The following is a 14,782-nucleotide window of genomic DNA, read 5'->3' on the forward strand; positions in this document are numbered from 1 at the left end:
AGTGATTGGTAGGAGTCGTGTAGAGGCTGGCCTACCTCTTCCATCTCAAAGGAGTCCTTGGTGTTTTGCTTCAGCTGAGCCAGCAGGGGTGCCAGGCAGACCGGTTTCTCTGGGGTGGATGTCCTGCCCCTCCCTGGTTCTAACACTTGATCCCCGTTCCTCTCCTGTGGATTGGTCCCCTCGAGGACAGCTCTGTCTCTACTGGCTGGGGACCGCGGGCGGGGCTGTATGCTGGGGGACGAGAGATGGCTCACATGGGTTGCATGTTCTATTAGACAACACATATCTCCTATGTAAGAGAAATAATATGTTCTATTGACAATACATATTCCTACGTGAGAGAATTAATATGTTCCATTAGACAATACATATCTATGTGAGAGAATTAACATGTTCTATTAGACAATACATATCTCCTATTTGAGAGAATTACCATGTTCTATTAGACAATACATATCTTCAATGTGAGAGAATTAACATGTTAAATCAGACAATTCATTTCTCCTATTTGAGAGAATTAACATGTTCTAGTAGACCATTCATAACTTCAGTGTGAAATAATTAATATGTTCTAGATATGTACTGTCTAATGACAGAACATATCTCCTATGTGAGAGATTAAACATGTTCTACCCATAAGAGATAATATACATATACTACGTGATACAATGAACAGGTTCCACATGAGATCATTCACATGTTCTATAGAAGACCATTATCATGTTCCATGAGATAAATAACATGTTCCACAAGAGATCATTAACATTATATGAGATCATTGACATTATATGAGATCATTAACATGTTCTACATGAGATAATAAACCTGTTCTGTTTGAGATAATTAAGGTGGTCTATGGTGATATATTCTGAGATATTGGCACTACATGAGATACTAAACATAAGTAAACATAAGCCGCAGACGGGGGTGGCGTGCCCGGTGTGCGCCAATAGAGGTGGGCTGTAGAGGCTGTGCAGCGCGATCTCTCTGCAAAGCATACAGCATGCTTGGAGTCACAGGTGCATGTCAGAGAAAGGCTATCAAGACCACCACAGAGGCAGCTGAGAAGGCCTCTAGATGGCTGTGGATCAAGAGGGGCGATCCGTGGGTACATGCTACTTAGACACAAGTTGGGACTTGATCAATCCCGGCTGGGTCGCCTGGTTGAGGGTGTATGATGTTGAGAGACCCGAAACACCCAATGACCCCAGGTTCCATCACTGATGATGTGTCTAAGTGCATCAATAGATGTATGTTAAACTATGAACATGTTCTGTAATAATTATAAACATATTCTATTAGATAATTTGACATGTTCTATATGAGATCATTAACATGTTCTATATGAGATAATTAACAAGTTCTGTTTGAGATCATTAACGTATTTTATATACGATCATTAACATGTTTTATGAGAATCTTTTGTGCAGGATAATCAACACGCTCTACATGAGATAATTTACATATTCTAGATAATAAGCATGTATTATATTAGATCATTAATAGAACAGATCAGATAGGAACCAGTTAAATGGGCCCCAATTATACCACCAGCTGTGAGTGTGATTAGCCAGTACATTAGTCATCATACATCTAGTTGGACCCACCCACTTGTGATGTCACAGGCAGAGGGAAAGGCAGATTTCAAACGGCTTGTACTGGCTAATCACACTCACACCTGGAGGTATAATAGGGGCACCTTAACACGGTCTGTCTGCCAGCTCTCCTTCTGTACCTGGTGTCTGGGTGTCCATCCGTCAACTCCAGACCAACATCAGTTTGCTCGCTGACAGTCTTCATAGAGTGTGCTTTCGCCTCGTGGTGAGAATTGGTACCCCTGCCTTCTCCACCACTAAACGGTGCTGTACTCCCCTGTCCTCCACTAGAGTCTGCTATGGGGCTATCACTTTCTCCACCACTAAAGGGTGCTGTACTCCTCTCTCCTCCACTAGTGGACTGGGATGTCCCCAGCAGGTTGTGTTTAGTGAGGGTCTTCTTGAGGATTTTAGCAACATGTAGAGCAGAGTTATTCCTCTTTAGTGGAGAGGGTAACACCTGCCCTTCACCTCCTCCTCCCTCTCCTCCTATGAGCAAAACAACACAGGCCAAAGGTCAACGTTAAACCAAAATCTCAATGGGCCTTATTCAACAACCGGCCATCTTGGTTCTAAGTGCTAGGCTGGGAAACTGAACACTTTTCCCCCCTCAGCTAGCGTTTAGAACCAAGATGGCCGCTAGGTGCATATAGCCCATCATGAGGACAACTTAAAATATCTGGAATTTTAGGACTACTATAAGCAATAACCGCCACAGGGATGTACAGTTATTAGACTGTGAGGACACAGGGAGAGGACAGAGGGCAGAGGACAGTCATGTTTACCGATGCGGTGTAGCGGCTGGCCCGACACATGACTGTATAACTGGAAGAACTCGTTGGCTACCGTCGTCAGAACCTCTATCTGTCTGAACCGACCTGAGACACAAGACAGAGAGCTTGTTTAGTGTGTTAGGGAACACACAAACACAAACACACACACACACACACACACACACACACACACACAGTACACACAGTACACACAGTACACACTTGTGAGAGCGTAGTTTGGGTTCTCCAGCTCCAACCGTTGGAGTTGAGCCTCGAGGTACACCTGCAGGCAGAGATGAATAGTATTAATATCTATACTCATCATCCTCATCGTCTTACCGCTCATCCAGGGTCGGGTCGCGGGGGCAGCAGCTCAAGCAGGGGCCCCTTTCCCGGGCCACATTGCGCAGCTCTGAGGGGGGATCCCGAGGCGTCCCAGGCCAGTGTTGAGATATAATCTCTTCACCTAGTCCTGGGTCTTCCCAGAGGTCTCCTCCCCACTGGTCGTGCCTGTAAAACCTCCCAAGGGAGGCGCCCAGTGAGCAGCCTTACCAGATGCCTGAACCACCTCAACTGACTCCTTTCTAAGCAGAGGAGCAGTGGCTCTAATCCGAGTTCCTCACGGATGGCTGGGCTGTGTGTGTTGTGATGATATTAATAATATCAACACAACAACCATATACCCAGGTGCACCTCCAGGTGAAGATGAATATCACAACACAACACCAGACAGATATAAGGCCCAACAGGGCTAAGAGAGGGAGCAGCACCGTGATATCAATGCCTTGGGCCCCCGATGTGTTGCTGAAGAAGCGAGAGGGGATCTTAGAGGCCAAGTCCGGCTCCTCTCGACCAAAACCCAGATTCAACAGGATCTCCTCTGGGTCTTCTTCATAAAGATCCAGCAACTCAGACACGCTGCAGACACAGAGCCAAGCGATCAGACACAGAGACAGACCATGAGACAGACCATCAGAAACAGAGACAGACCATCAGACACAGAGACAGACCATCAGACACAGAGACAGACCATCAGACACAGACTTTATGATAGACATGCAGACAGACAGGTGACCCTGACTGAAGACAGCCAGACAGCCGGTGTACCTTGAGACAGTGCTGCTCTTCCCAGAGCCGGTGGAGTTGATGCTCCTTCCTCGCTGTTTGTAATGGATCCTCTTCTCCTGGACACCAAAACTACACAGAGCATTCTTATCACTATTAGTATTATGATTATTAGTAATAACTCATCATCATCACGATTATTACAATAATTATGGTCAATATATTCATTACTATTAGTATTTGCGATGCATTGATAAACTTTTTTTAGGCCGATACCAATCACCGATATTTCTAATGTGGGATCAGCTGGTTTCGTTAAGGTTTCGTTTTTGTGATGTAGGCATGCTTAAATGAAGCCTATGTCTATGGTTAAGTGAAGCATATATCTATGGTTAAGTGAAGCCTGTGTCTATGGTTAAGTGAAGCCTGTGTCTATGGTTCAGTGAAACCTGTTTCTATGGTTAAGTGAAGCCTATGTCTAGGGTTAAATTAAGCCTATTTCTATGGTTAAGTAAAGCCTGTGTCTATGGTTAAATTAAGCCTATGTCTGTCTACGGCTAAGTAAAGCCTGTGTCTATGGTTAAGTGAAGCCTATTTCTATGGTTAAGGGAGGACTGTGTCTATGGTTAAGTGAAGCCTATGTCTGTGGTTAAGTTAAGTATATGTGTGAAATATGTTAAAGCAGGTCATTGTTTAAGCACAACATTAATGGTCTCAGTGACATAATGATGGTGCGTCTTGTGCACAATATTATGAGATCTCCTCCTGCAATTCCAGCAATAAATGGTGTGTTTAGGTCGTATATATTTGATGATAATGATCGGTGATGATGATAATCACTCAATTGTATTATAAGTCATTGTTCATGTTGTCCTAATATTATATGCTACAGCAATAAATACAATTCAAAGAATGATGCAAGAAATTACAGTCATTAACAGTCAAAAGTTGAGTTTCTCGATGTATGTTGGATTCAACTCAAGATCATTGCACAGTACGCTTAAATAACCTGGAAAAAACTGTTTAAAAACAATGGAATGATTTTCAATATTGCCCCTGACCCAAATGGTAAGTCCGAGAGACAGAAAGAGAGACAGAGAGACAGAGAGACAGAGAGAGCGCGAGCGAGAGAGAGAGACAATCAGACCCACATCCATCAGGGTCAACAGATACACCCTCTCTCATATAAAAGAAGAGAACAGGACCAGAACATACCAGATGGGTTCAGCTTTGGCATCAGGGGACCGAAGATGCTTAGCTGAAAACAAGATGTTTTTCAAATAATTCAAACAGGTGAGACAGATGATATAGGTAGTAAGACAAGAGAGAGGAGGTAAAACAGGTCCGATGTGTGGCGAGACAGGTGATATAGGTAGTAAGACAAGAGAGAGGATGTAAAACAGGTCCAATGTGTGGTGAGACAGGTGATATACAATGACAGATTACCTCAGGGTGATAGGGGCACATGATCATGGCCCTGAGGCAACATGGAGTTCCCCCTCCCCCCCCCGTTCTTAAAATGTTTATCAATTATAAACACATTACCAAGCCGCTCCATTCCACTAAGCGTAGCTGTAGCTACGGGGCTAGGTGTAGCTATGGGGCTAGTTTTAGGTATGGGGCTAGGTGTAGGTATGGGTAGGGGTGCACATAACTGGTACGCAAGTACGAATGCGCGCCCATAATCAGGGATGCTTAACGTCACTTGGGTCACTACAACGCTTTTGCATAACTAACGGGAGATCAAACAAAATACATTGAGCAGCTACTTTGGCAAATAAAACAGGAGCAGAAGAAAATAGTTTTGTTTTTTTAAAGTGATGCAAGCTGTATGTATGGGGCAAGCTGTAGCTATAAGGCTAGCTGTAGCAATGGGGTAAGATGTAGGGGGAGCGTGTCTATGTTCCTCGGGTTCTATGTTCCCCGGGTCCTATGTTCCTCGGGTTCTATGTTCCCCGGGTCCTATGTTCCCCTCTTTGTATGAGACTGGGGAACATAGGGTACACTACAATGGGTGCCCGGTCATTCAGCTGTTCAGCACCCAGGCTCTGGAACTCCCTCCCCCCACACATAAAACAGTCAGACACCATTACAACCTTCAAGTCACAACTCAAAACTCACCTGTTCAAACTCGCTCACAACGTCTAACTGATCACTGTTTTTATTTTATTTTAATTTTTTTTATTTCTTATTGCTTATGTTAATTTTTTTTTTTTTTTCCACAATGTCTTGTTTTTTAAAAAATGTATGATGACTATATGCTCTGTAAGGTGACCTTGGGTGTCTTGAAAGGCGCCTCTAAATGAAATGTATTATTATTATTGTTTATAGGACAGGTCTGTTACGTTTTCCACCATTACTGCCAAATTCCGGCCGAGATAACCGCCATTGCATGTCTTTACCTTTTGTGGAAGAGGGAGAGACGTCGGAGAACCCTACGCAGTCTATTCATAATATTGTAATGACCACGGAAGAGGCAGTGAATGAAGTATTGATTAGACAGAGATTTATTAGATAGGCCTACCTAATAAACCGTTGGAACACATAAGTCCGGAAACCATAGCAACGGCAGTGCACAAACCCAAGAAGCCCAATCCCTACGAGCTCCCCGCGCTACGGCCATCCGGAGGCGCACAGAGCTTTTGGCCGTGATATTATATATACAATTATATTATATTATATACTATATAGAGCTCCGGGAGTCGCAAACGGCAACAATCACTTTCTCCTCCATGCTCCTCCATACGTTCACCCCGGACTGCACTGCACTGAGTTGGCCGGTTGAACGATGATTGGCTGTTACGTTACAAATGTCACTCAGTGGCCACGCTGTTGAACGCTGATGGGCTGTCATCAGGCGAATGTCGTGTCAAAGTTTAAATATTTTTAAAGATTGATAGATTGTGGGGAACATAGGTAGAACATAGATAGATTGTGCTCCCCGGTATGTATTGCTAGAGGGGAACATAGGACCCTTTTTGGGAAAAACGGAGAACATAGGACCCGGGGAACATAGGGATGACCCCGATGTGGGAATGGGGCTAACTATCTATGGGGCTAGCTTTAGGTATGGGGCTAACTCTAGCTATGTGGCTAACTGTAGCTATTGGGCAAGGTGTAGCTATGGGGTTAGCTGTAGGTAACAGGCTAGGTGTATCTATGGGGTTTGGAGTAGGTATGGGGCTAGCTTTAGATATGGGGCTAGGAGTAGTTATGGGGCTAGTTGTAGCCATGGGGCTAGCTGTATGTATGGGGCTAGGTGTAGCTATGGGGCTAGGTTTAGCTAGGGGGCTAGGAGTAGGTTTGGGGCTTGGTGTAGCTATGGGGCTAGGTTTAGCTAGGGGGCTAGGAGTAGGTTTGGGGCTTGGTGTAGGTATGGGGCTAGGTGTAGCTTTTGGGCTGGGTATAGCTTTGGGGCTAAGTGTAGCTATGGGGCTAGTTGTAGCTATGGGGCTAGTTGTAGCTATGGGGATAGCTGTATCATCATCATCAGTTTTCCCGCTGGGCGCATATCTGGCCTTGGGGCGCTACTGCTGGAGAGTTGGAAGTCTCTGTTCCAGCAGCAGCTGTCTTCGACATCACATCGACACAGTCAGGGTTAGGTACCTTGTCAAGGACACCTCGACACTCCGCTAGGAGAAGCCGGGGATCGAACCAGCAACCTTCAGGTTACCAGCCAACCCGCTCTACCTCCTGAGCTACTGCCGCTACTGTAGCTATTGGGCTGGATGTAGATATGGGGCTAGGTGTAGCAATGGGGCTAGGTGTAGCGATGGGGCTAGGTGTAGCTATGGGGCTAGGTGTAGATATGTGGCTAGCAGTAGCTACAGAGCTTGCAGTAGCTATGGGGCTATCTGTAGGTATGGGGCTAGGTGTAGGTATGGGGCTATCTGTAGGTATGGGGCTAGGTTTAGCTATGGGGCTAGGTGTAGGTTTGGGGCTAGGTTTAGCTATGGGGCTAGGTGTAGCTATGGGGGTGAGAGTAGCTATGGGGCTAGATGTAGCTATGGGGCTAGCTGTAGCTATGGGCCTAGTTGTAGCTATAGGGATAGCTGTTGCTATTGGGCTGGGTGTAGATATGGGGCTAGGTGTAGCTATGGGGCTAGGTGTAGGTATGGGGCTAGCAGTAGCTATGGAGCTGGCAGTAGCTATGGGGCTATCTGTAGGTATGGGGCTATCTGTAGGTATGGGGCTATCTGTAGGTATGGGGCTAGGTGTAGGTATGGGGCTAGGTGTAGGTATGGGGCTAGGTTTAGCTATGGGGCTAGGTGTAGCTATGTGGCTAGCTGTAGCTATGGGGGTGGGAGTAGCTATGGGGCTAGATGTAGCTATGGGGTTAAATGTAGCTATGTGGCTAGCTGTAGCGATGGGGCTAGCTGTAGCTATGGGGCTAGTTGTAGCTATAGGGATAGCTGTAGCTATTGGGCTGGGTGTAGATATGGGGCTAGGTGTAGCAATGGGGCTAGGTGTAGCTATGGGGCTAGCTCTAGGTATGGGGCTAGGTGTAGGTATGGGGCTAGGTGTAGGTATGGGGCTAGCAGTAGCCATAGGGCTAGCTGTAGCTATTGGGCTATCTGTAGGTATGGTGCTAGGTGTAGCTATGTGGCTAGCTGTAGGTATGTGGCTAGCTGTAGGTATGGGGCTAGCTGTAGCTATAGGGCTAGTTGTAGCTATTGGGCTGGGTGTAGATATGGGGCTAGGTGTAGCAATGGGGCTAGGTGTAGCTATGGGGCTAGGTGTAGCTATGGGGCTAGGTGTAGGTATGGGGCTAGCAGTAGCCATGGGGCTAGATGTAGCGATTGGGCTATCTGTAGGTATGGTGCTAGGTGTAGCTATGTGGCTAGCTGTACCTATGGAGCTAGCAGTAGCTATGGGGCTGGGAGTAGCTATGGGGCTAGCTGTGGGTATAGGGCTAGGTGTAGGCATGGGGCTATGGGGCTAGGTATAGCTATTGGGCTAGGTGTAGCTATGAGGCTAGATTTAGCCATGTGGCTAGCTGTAGCTATGGGGCTAGTTGTAGCTATAGGGATAGCTGTAGCTATTGGGCTAGCTCTATGTATGGGGCTAGGTTTAGCTATGGGGCTAGGTGTAGCGATGTGGCTAGCTGTAGCTATGGGGGTGAGAGTAGTTATGGGGCTAGATGTAGCTATGGGGCTAGCTGTAGCTATGGGCCTAGTTGTAGCTATAGGGATAGCTGTAGCTATTGGGCTGGGTGTAGATATGGGGCTAGGTGTAGGTATGGGGCTAGCTCTAGCTATGGGGCTAGGTGTAGGTATGGGGCTAGCAGTAGCTATGGAGCTGGCAGTAGCTATGGGGCTATCTGTAGGTATGGGGCTAGGTGTAGGTATGGGGCTAGGTGTAGGTTTGGGGCTAGGTTTAGCTATGGGGCTAGGTGTAGCTATGTGGCTAGCTGTAGCTATGGGGGGAGTAGCTATGGGGCTAGATGTAGCTATTGGGTTAAATGTAGCTATGTGGCTAGCTGTAGGTATGGGGCTAGCTGTAGCTATAGGGCTAGTTGTAGCTATAGGGATAGCTGTAGCTATTGGGCTGGGTGTAGATATGGGGCTAGGTGTAGCAATGGGGCTAGGTGTAGCTATGGGGCTAGGTGTAGCTATGGGGCTAGGTGTAGGTATGGGGCTAGCTGTAGCTATTGGGCTATCTGTAGGTATGGTGCTAGGTGTAGCTATGTGGCTAGCTGTACCTATGGAGCTAGCAGTAGCTATGGGGCTGGGAGTAGCTATGGGGCTAGCTGTGGGTATAGGGCTAGGTGTAGGCATGGGGCTAGGTTTAGCTATGGGGCTAGGTATAGCTATTGGGCTAGGTGTAGCTATGAGGCTAGATTTAGCCATGTGGCTAGCTGTAGCTATGGGGCTAGCTGTAGCTATGGGGCTAGTTGTAGCTATAGGGATAGCTGTAGCTATTGGGCTAGCTCTATGTATGGGGTTTGGTGTAGGTATGGGGCTATGTGTAGCTATGGGGCTAGCTCTAGGTATGGGGCTAGGTGTAGCTATGGGGCTAGCTCTAGGTATGGGGCTAGGTGTAGGTATGGGGCTAGAAGTAGCTATGGGGCTATGTGTAGGTATGGGGCTATGTGTGGATATGGGGCTATGTGTAGCTATGGGGCTAGGTGTAGCTATGTGGCTAGCTGTAGCTATGGGGCTAGCAGTAGCTATGGGGCTCGGTATAGCTATGGGGCTAGGTGTAGCTATGGGGCTAGGTGTAGGTATTGGGCTAGGTGTAGCTATGTGGCTAGGTGTAGCTATTGGGCTAGGTGTAGCTATGGGGCTAGCTGTGGGAAAAGGGCTAGGTGTAGCTATGGGGCTAGATTTAGCCATGTGGCTAGCTGTAGCTATGGGGCTAGCTGTAGCTATGGGGCTAGTTGTAGCTATAGGGATAGCTGTAGCTATTGGGCTAGCTCTAGGTATGGGGCTTGGTGTAGGTATGGGGCTAGGTGTAGCTATGGGGCTAGCTCTAGGTATGGGGCTAGGTGTAGCTATGGGGCTAGCTCTAGGTATGGGGCTAGGTGTAGCTATGGGGCTAGGTGTAGCTATGGGGCTCGGTATAGCTATGGGGCTAGGTGTAGCTATGGGGCTAGGTGTAGCTATGGGGCTAGGTGTAGGTATTGGGCTAGGTGTAGCTATGTGGCTAGGTGTAGCTATGGGGCTAGGTGTAGCTATGGGGCTAGCTGTGGGAAAAGGGCTAGGTGTAGCTATGGGGCTAGGTGTAGCTATGGGGCTGGGTGTAGCTATGGGGCTGGCTGTAGCTATGGAGCTGGCTGTAGCTATGGGGCTATGTGTAGGCATGGAGCTAGATATATCTATGGGGCTAGGTGTAGGTATGTTGTACTGGGAGGTGGGCAGGGATGGTATTGACTTTTAGTACCACTGTTAAAAAGCAAAGGAGCTATTTTCCTAGATGGCTAGAGATTCAAAAGTATGGGTCGTAATTTCTTGTTTATTCCTATAATCATATCACAAGAAAGGTTTTTGATGGTTTAGATAGATGCGCACCACTGTGATTTTAGTTTGATGATATTCAATTGAAAGACAGATATCATTCTTCTCCTAAAGACTGGACATCGGACAATATTTCATACTATTAGATCGCTGATATTTGTATTCAATGTTTTTTAAAATATTAGAAAGAGTGAAGAGAGTGAAACATGTTCCAATGTGTAGGGCCTGAGCTCTCAAGGAGCTGTGGAGATTAGGAAACAAAAGGAACATGAACGTCAAATAGATATCGTTATGGGTGTGTCCTGTTAAACAATCCAAACATAATTCAAGTTTCTTAAACGATCCAATCACATAGGGCAATAATATTGGAATAAATACATTAAGTGTACATGTGTGTGTGAGAGCAGAGTTCTCCAATGCTTGATTCATTATTAGTTTGTTCATATAATGAAAATTCCAGTGTTAACTTCTCCCTCTGAGAAATATGTCTCAAACGGTTAATAATATATCTGATAAAAAACACGAATTGTGTTTGTGTTCTTGGGTGGGATACATACACGCCGAGTAGAGTAACTGCTGGATCTGTCTTTGTTCTTTATGTCATAATTATTTAATTTAAAAGGTTACGGTCATTGTTGTCATTATTTTTATCCCCTACCTTTCTCCTGCCAAACAATGTTGACCTTTCCTGGAGAAACGCCTCGGACAGAAAGCCTCAAGCCGTCCTGTCTGGAACTTAATATCTACTGGAGGCTCCATCACGTGACTTCTAGTTCTGCTGTAACTGATGTGTGATGTGTGATGAATACGTAGAATCATCTTCAAAATGCAACACGCAGTTTGAGGTTAAACTGATGACAGTCTAATGCCAAAGGCTGCTGTGTATTCTTAAAACTAAAAAACTACCACACAAATAGTCAAATAGGGTTAGGGTTAGAAATGACAAGTTACAAATTGTCGTGTTGGAACTACGCTCCTCTCAGAGGCCACCTAGACGTGGCTGCTGCCTGAGCAAGCTCTTGAGCAAAGGATTGGATGAGTGATGACTAAACAATGATTTAGATTTCATATCACCATAAGCACCCTGCTATCCTGTTTTAGTTGTAGCTATATGGATAGCTGTAGCTATTGGGCTAGCTCTAGGTATGGGGCTTGGTGTAGGTATGGGGCTATGTGTAGCTATGGGGCTAGCTCTAGGTATGGGGCTAGGTGTAGCTATGGGGCTAGCTCTAGGTATGGGGCTAGGTGTAGGTATGGGGCTAGAAGTAGCTATGGGGCTATGTGTAGGTATGGGGCTATGTGTAGGTATGGGGCTATGTGTAGGTTTGGGGCTAGGTGTAGCTATGTGGCTAGCTGTCGTGTTGGAACTACGCTCCTCTCAGAGGCCACCTAGACGTGGCTGCTGCCTGAGCAAGCTCTTGAGCAAAGGATTGGATGAGTGATGAGAACTAAACAATGATTTAGATTTCATATCACACACCATAAGCACCCTGCTATCCTGTTTTTATATTAATGATGGCCTTATTTTTGTTCAAAGTGATGGATTTTGGGTTCACTACCCATTTAATAGTTCCTACCCCAACTCTTTCTGTTGCAGAGATCAGACTTAATTTCTATTATATTGAACCGGGATCAAAGAGGAAGGAAATTAGGTCCAATTGCGGAAAGTGGCAAAAATGTTTAATACCATTAGTTTCTCATCGTTATTGTCTCAGCCCACAGATCTCTAAATGCAGCCTGGATACATCACCGGTTAAGATTGAGGTGTTCCTGTTAGAACTGGACCACAATGCCCAGCCCTCACCACCACGGCCGTATGTACAGGAATGTGTGAGCGCAGTGCGTGAGTGTGCGCAGTGCTCGCGTGTGTGTGTCTAACCTTCAGCTCCCAGTTTGAGGTCATCTTCAAAGCTACACCCAGTCTTTAAAATGCCTGTTACACACACGCACATCAAAAATACATAAAGAAAATGCACAAAAAACATAAAAATGCACAAATATGAACTTGCATGCTGCAACGCAAATCAACACACACACGCAAACACACGCGGACACACACGCGGACACACACACACACACACACACACACACACACACACACACACACACACACACACACACACACACACACACACACACACACACACACACACACACACACACACACACACACACACACACACACACGATTACCTTTGCCAGGCGAAGTACTTGGGTCATCCATAGAAACCGTAAGAGGAGTCCTGAGAGAGGGAAAGGTATCCATGCAGACAGGTAGAGAGGCAGACAGGAAGAGAGGCAGACAGGAAGAGAGATAGATAGGTAGAGACACATTTATACAGACGGACAAGCCGAGAGATAGAGGTAGCAAGGAAGACCGCAAGAGAGATGGACAGACATGATGATCACACAGACAAGTGAACATTGCTTTAGAAAACTTTACCCAAGATATAGAGCAACAATAAACAAAATATATACATTTATGAACAGACAAATACAGCTGTAGTTGTGGGTGGCTGTAAACGTCCCCCCTCAGCTCCACCATCAGTACTGGTTCTGAGGAGTTCTTTCAACGGTTTAACTGGGCTGGGAAACCATGCCCTCCCTCAACAGATTTGAGTCCATGTTTAGTCCAAGGAGGATTGTCAACTGGACCAACAAATCTAGGGCACTATTTTAACGGTCTGAAACTCAAGTGAGAAGGGCGAAACGCAAGTAGCTTTGTGGGCGGATCTCTGGTGCTGTTGCTATTATACTGGCGGATAAATTACTCTTGCGCCCGACGCAAATCAAAAATGGGTTGGTCTGAATACCAGTAGGTGTGTTTTGGGCGTAACATGCAATAAACCAATGAGAGTGCCATCTCCCATCCCCTTTAAGAGCCATGAGCGCATTTGAACTTGACGAGTTGATATTTTGACAGCGTGTTTGCAGTCTCCGCTGAGACAGATGCATGACCACATGAATTTCAAACTTCAAATGGCCAAATAATAGGCCTTATTCTTACATGGAATAGCGTTTCTTCTACAACTTCAGAAACACTGAGTCGTCATGTCAATTTTGGCTAAGAGAACTTAACACCTATATGATATGCGGTCCTGTGGCCGCAACTGTGGATCTATTTAATGATATGCGGCAATACATTAACAAAAATTGTTTCTTACCAGTATTGTATACATTATCGTTATCAACTTATGTTCATAATATGCATGTGTCTCCCCGTGAATATGCATTGCCATGGACTGTATTATGCGTTACGTGTTTAGTTTGCGTGTGTTTAAACATCAATCCTAAAAGTTATGGGCTTGTACACGATGTCTCTCTCAAGAAAATATGTGTTTGCTGTATGGTGTGCAGATGCATTGTTTTTAAAAGTACTACTTCTTACCGGTGTATCAGCTGTTGTTTGTCAAATAATTTAACCAACGTTATAATTTACCCTAAAACGAGATTTTGTTTTGGAAGGCTGGCATTAGCCTACTTTAAAGGCACCCAGTGCAACTTTATGTAAACATTCAATGAAAAATAAACATTCAATTTCTAGTCTTTTTTACACGTAGTAAGTTTCAATAACTCCATACCATTACATATCGACATTCAAGGAGCAAAGATGAGACGTCGTTGTGTGGTGAGAACTGATAGAAAATCGTAAACAACAACAATCGCCGGTGGGGAGAAGCCATTTTTCCATTGACTGGAAGCCTGCTTTATTTATTGTAGGTTACAAAAAATAAAGAAAATGGCGGCATTGTTGTTGTTATCGATTTTGTATCAGTTCTCACCACACAACGACGTCTCATCTTTGCTGCTTAAATGTCGGTATGTAACATGTATCATTTACGCCGGAAGACCTTTGCTTTTCGCCGACACGCCTCTCAGGGCTCAAGTGTAGTGGCGCGAGTTTGCGATATATTTTAATAGGAATTAGGAATGGAAGAGTGAGCATTTATTTGCAGATTGAAAGAAAAACAGATAGAGGAAGAAGACAAGCCCAGCCACATGTCAGAGTTTCACTGCAGGAGCAGTTAAGAGCAACTTTAACCACCTAAGGAGCATCCATCGGCATCACGAGAAAATCGAGGCACATTACCAAGTATCCGTCTATGTTTAGTTTCATTTATAGCAACACTCTTCTTTGAGTCATATTCTAGTCGTAAATGAAGTGGGATGGGATGTGGTTTACCCTTGAGATAGTGTGGTCCAGTAGTCTAGAAGGAAACACAATGTCACGGAAGAAAAAGTCTAGAGTTTGGCAGAATATCAACAATTCAAGATGATCCTAAAAAGTAAAATTCAACCAGTGTCCACAGCAGCTGTCATATCACAGCACTCACGCTGGTGGAAGGATTCCCTCTGTAGTCTGTTGTGCATTCTGGCTGCTCTGCTGAAGAGA

At 45.4% G+C, this 14,782-nt stretch overlaps 1 protein-coding gene across 4 annotated transcripts in view; it reads right to left on the reverse strand.

Moving 5' to 3' along the window:
• The window catches only part of itprid2 (ITPR interacting domain containing 2), a 37,483-nt gene that overhangs the window by 12,009 nt on the left and 10,692 nt on the right, over positions 1-14,782 (reverse strand). For all 4 annotated transcript variants that reach the window (XM_060040500.1, XM_060040502.1, XM_060040501.1 and 1 more), the window contains 9 exons: positions 12,583-12,632; positions 12,269-12,322; positions 4,649-4,691; positions 3,476-3,565; positions 3,139-3,286; positions 2,591-2,651; positions 2,381-2,473; positions 1,736-2,084; positions 36-231 (listed from right to left, as the gene is read on the reverse strand). In XM_060040500.1, coding sequence (XP_059896483.1) covers positions 36-231; positions 1,736-2,084; positions 2,381-2,473; positions 2,591-2,651; positions 3,139-3,286; positions 3,476-3,565; positions 4,649-4,691; positions 12,269-12,322; positions 12,583-12,632 — 1,084 coding nt within the window. The remainder of the gene's footprint in view (positions 1-35; positions 232-1,735; positions 2,085-2,380; positions 2,474-2,590; positions 2,652-3,138; positions 3,287-3,475; positions 3,566-4,648; positions 4,692-12,268; positions 12,323-12,582; positions 12,633-14,782) is intronic.

The sequence above is a fragment of the Gadus macrocephalus genome, chromosome 20, assembly GCF_031168955.1.
Source record: "Gadus macrocephalus chromosome 20, ASM3116895v1".
NCBI lineage: Eukaryota > Metazoa > Chordata > Actinopteri > Gadiformes > Gadidae > Gadus > Gadus macrocephalus.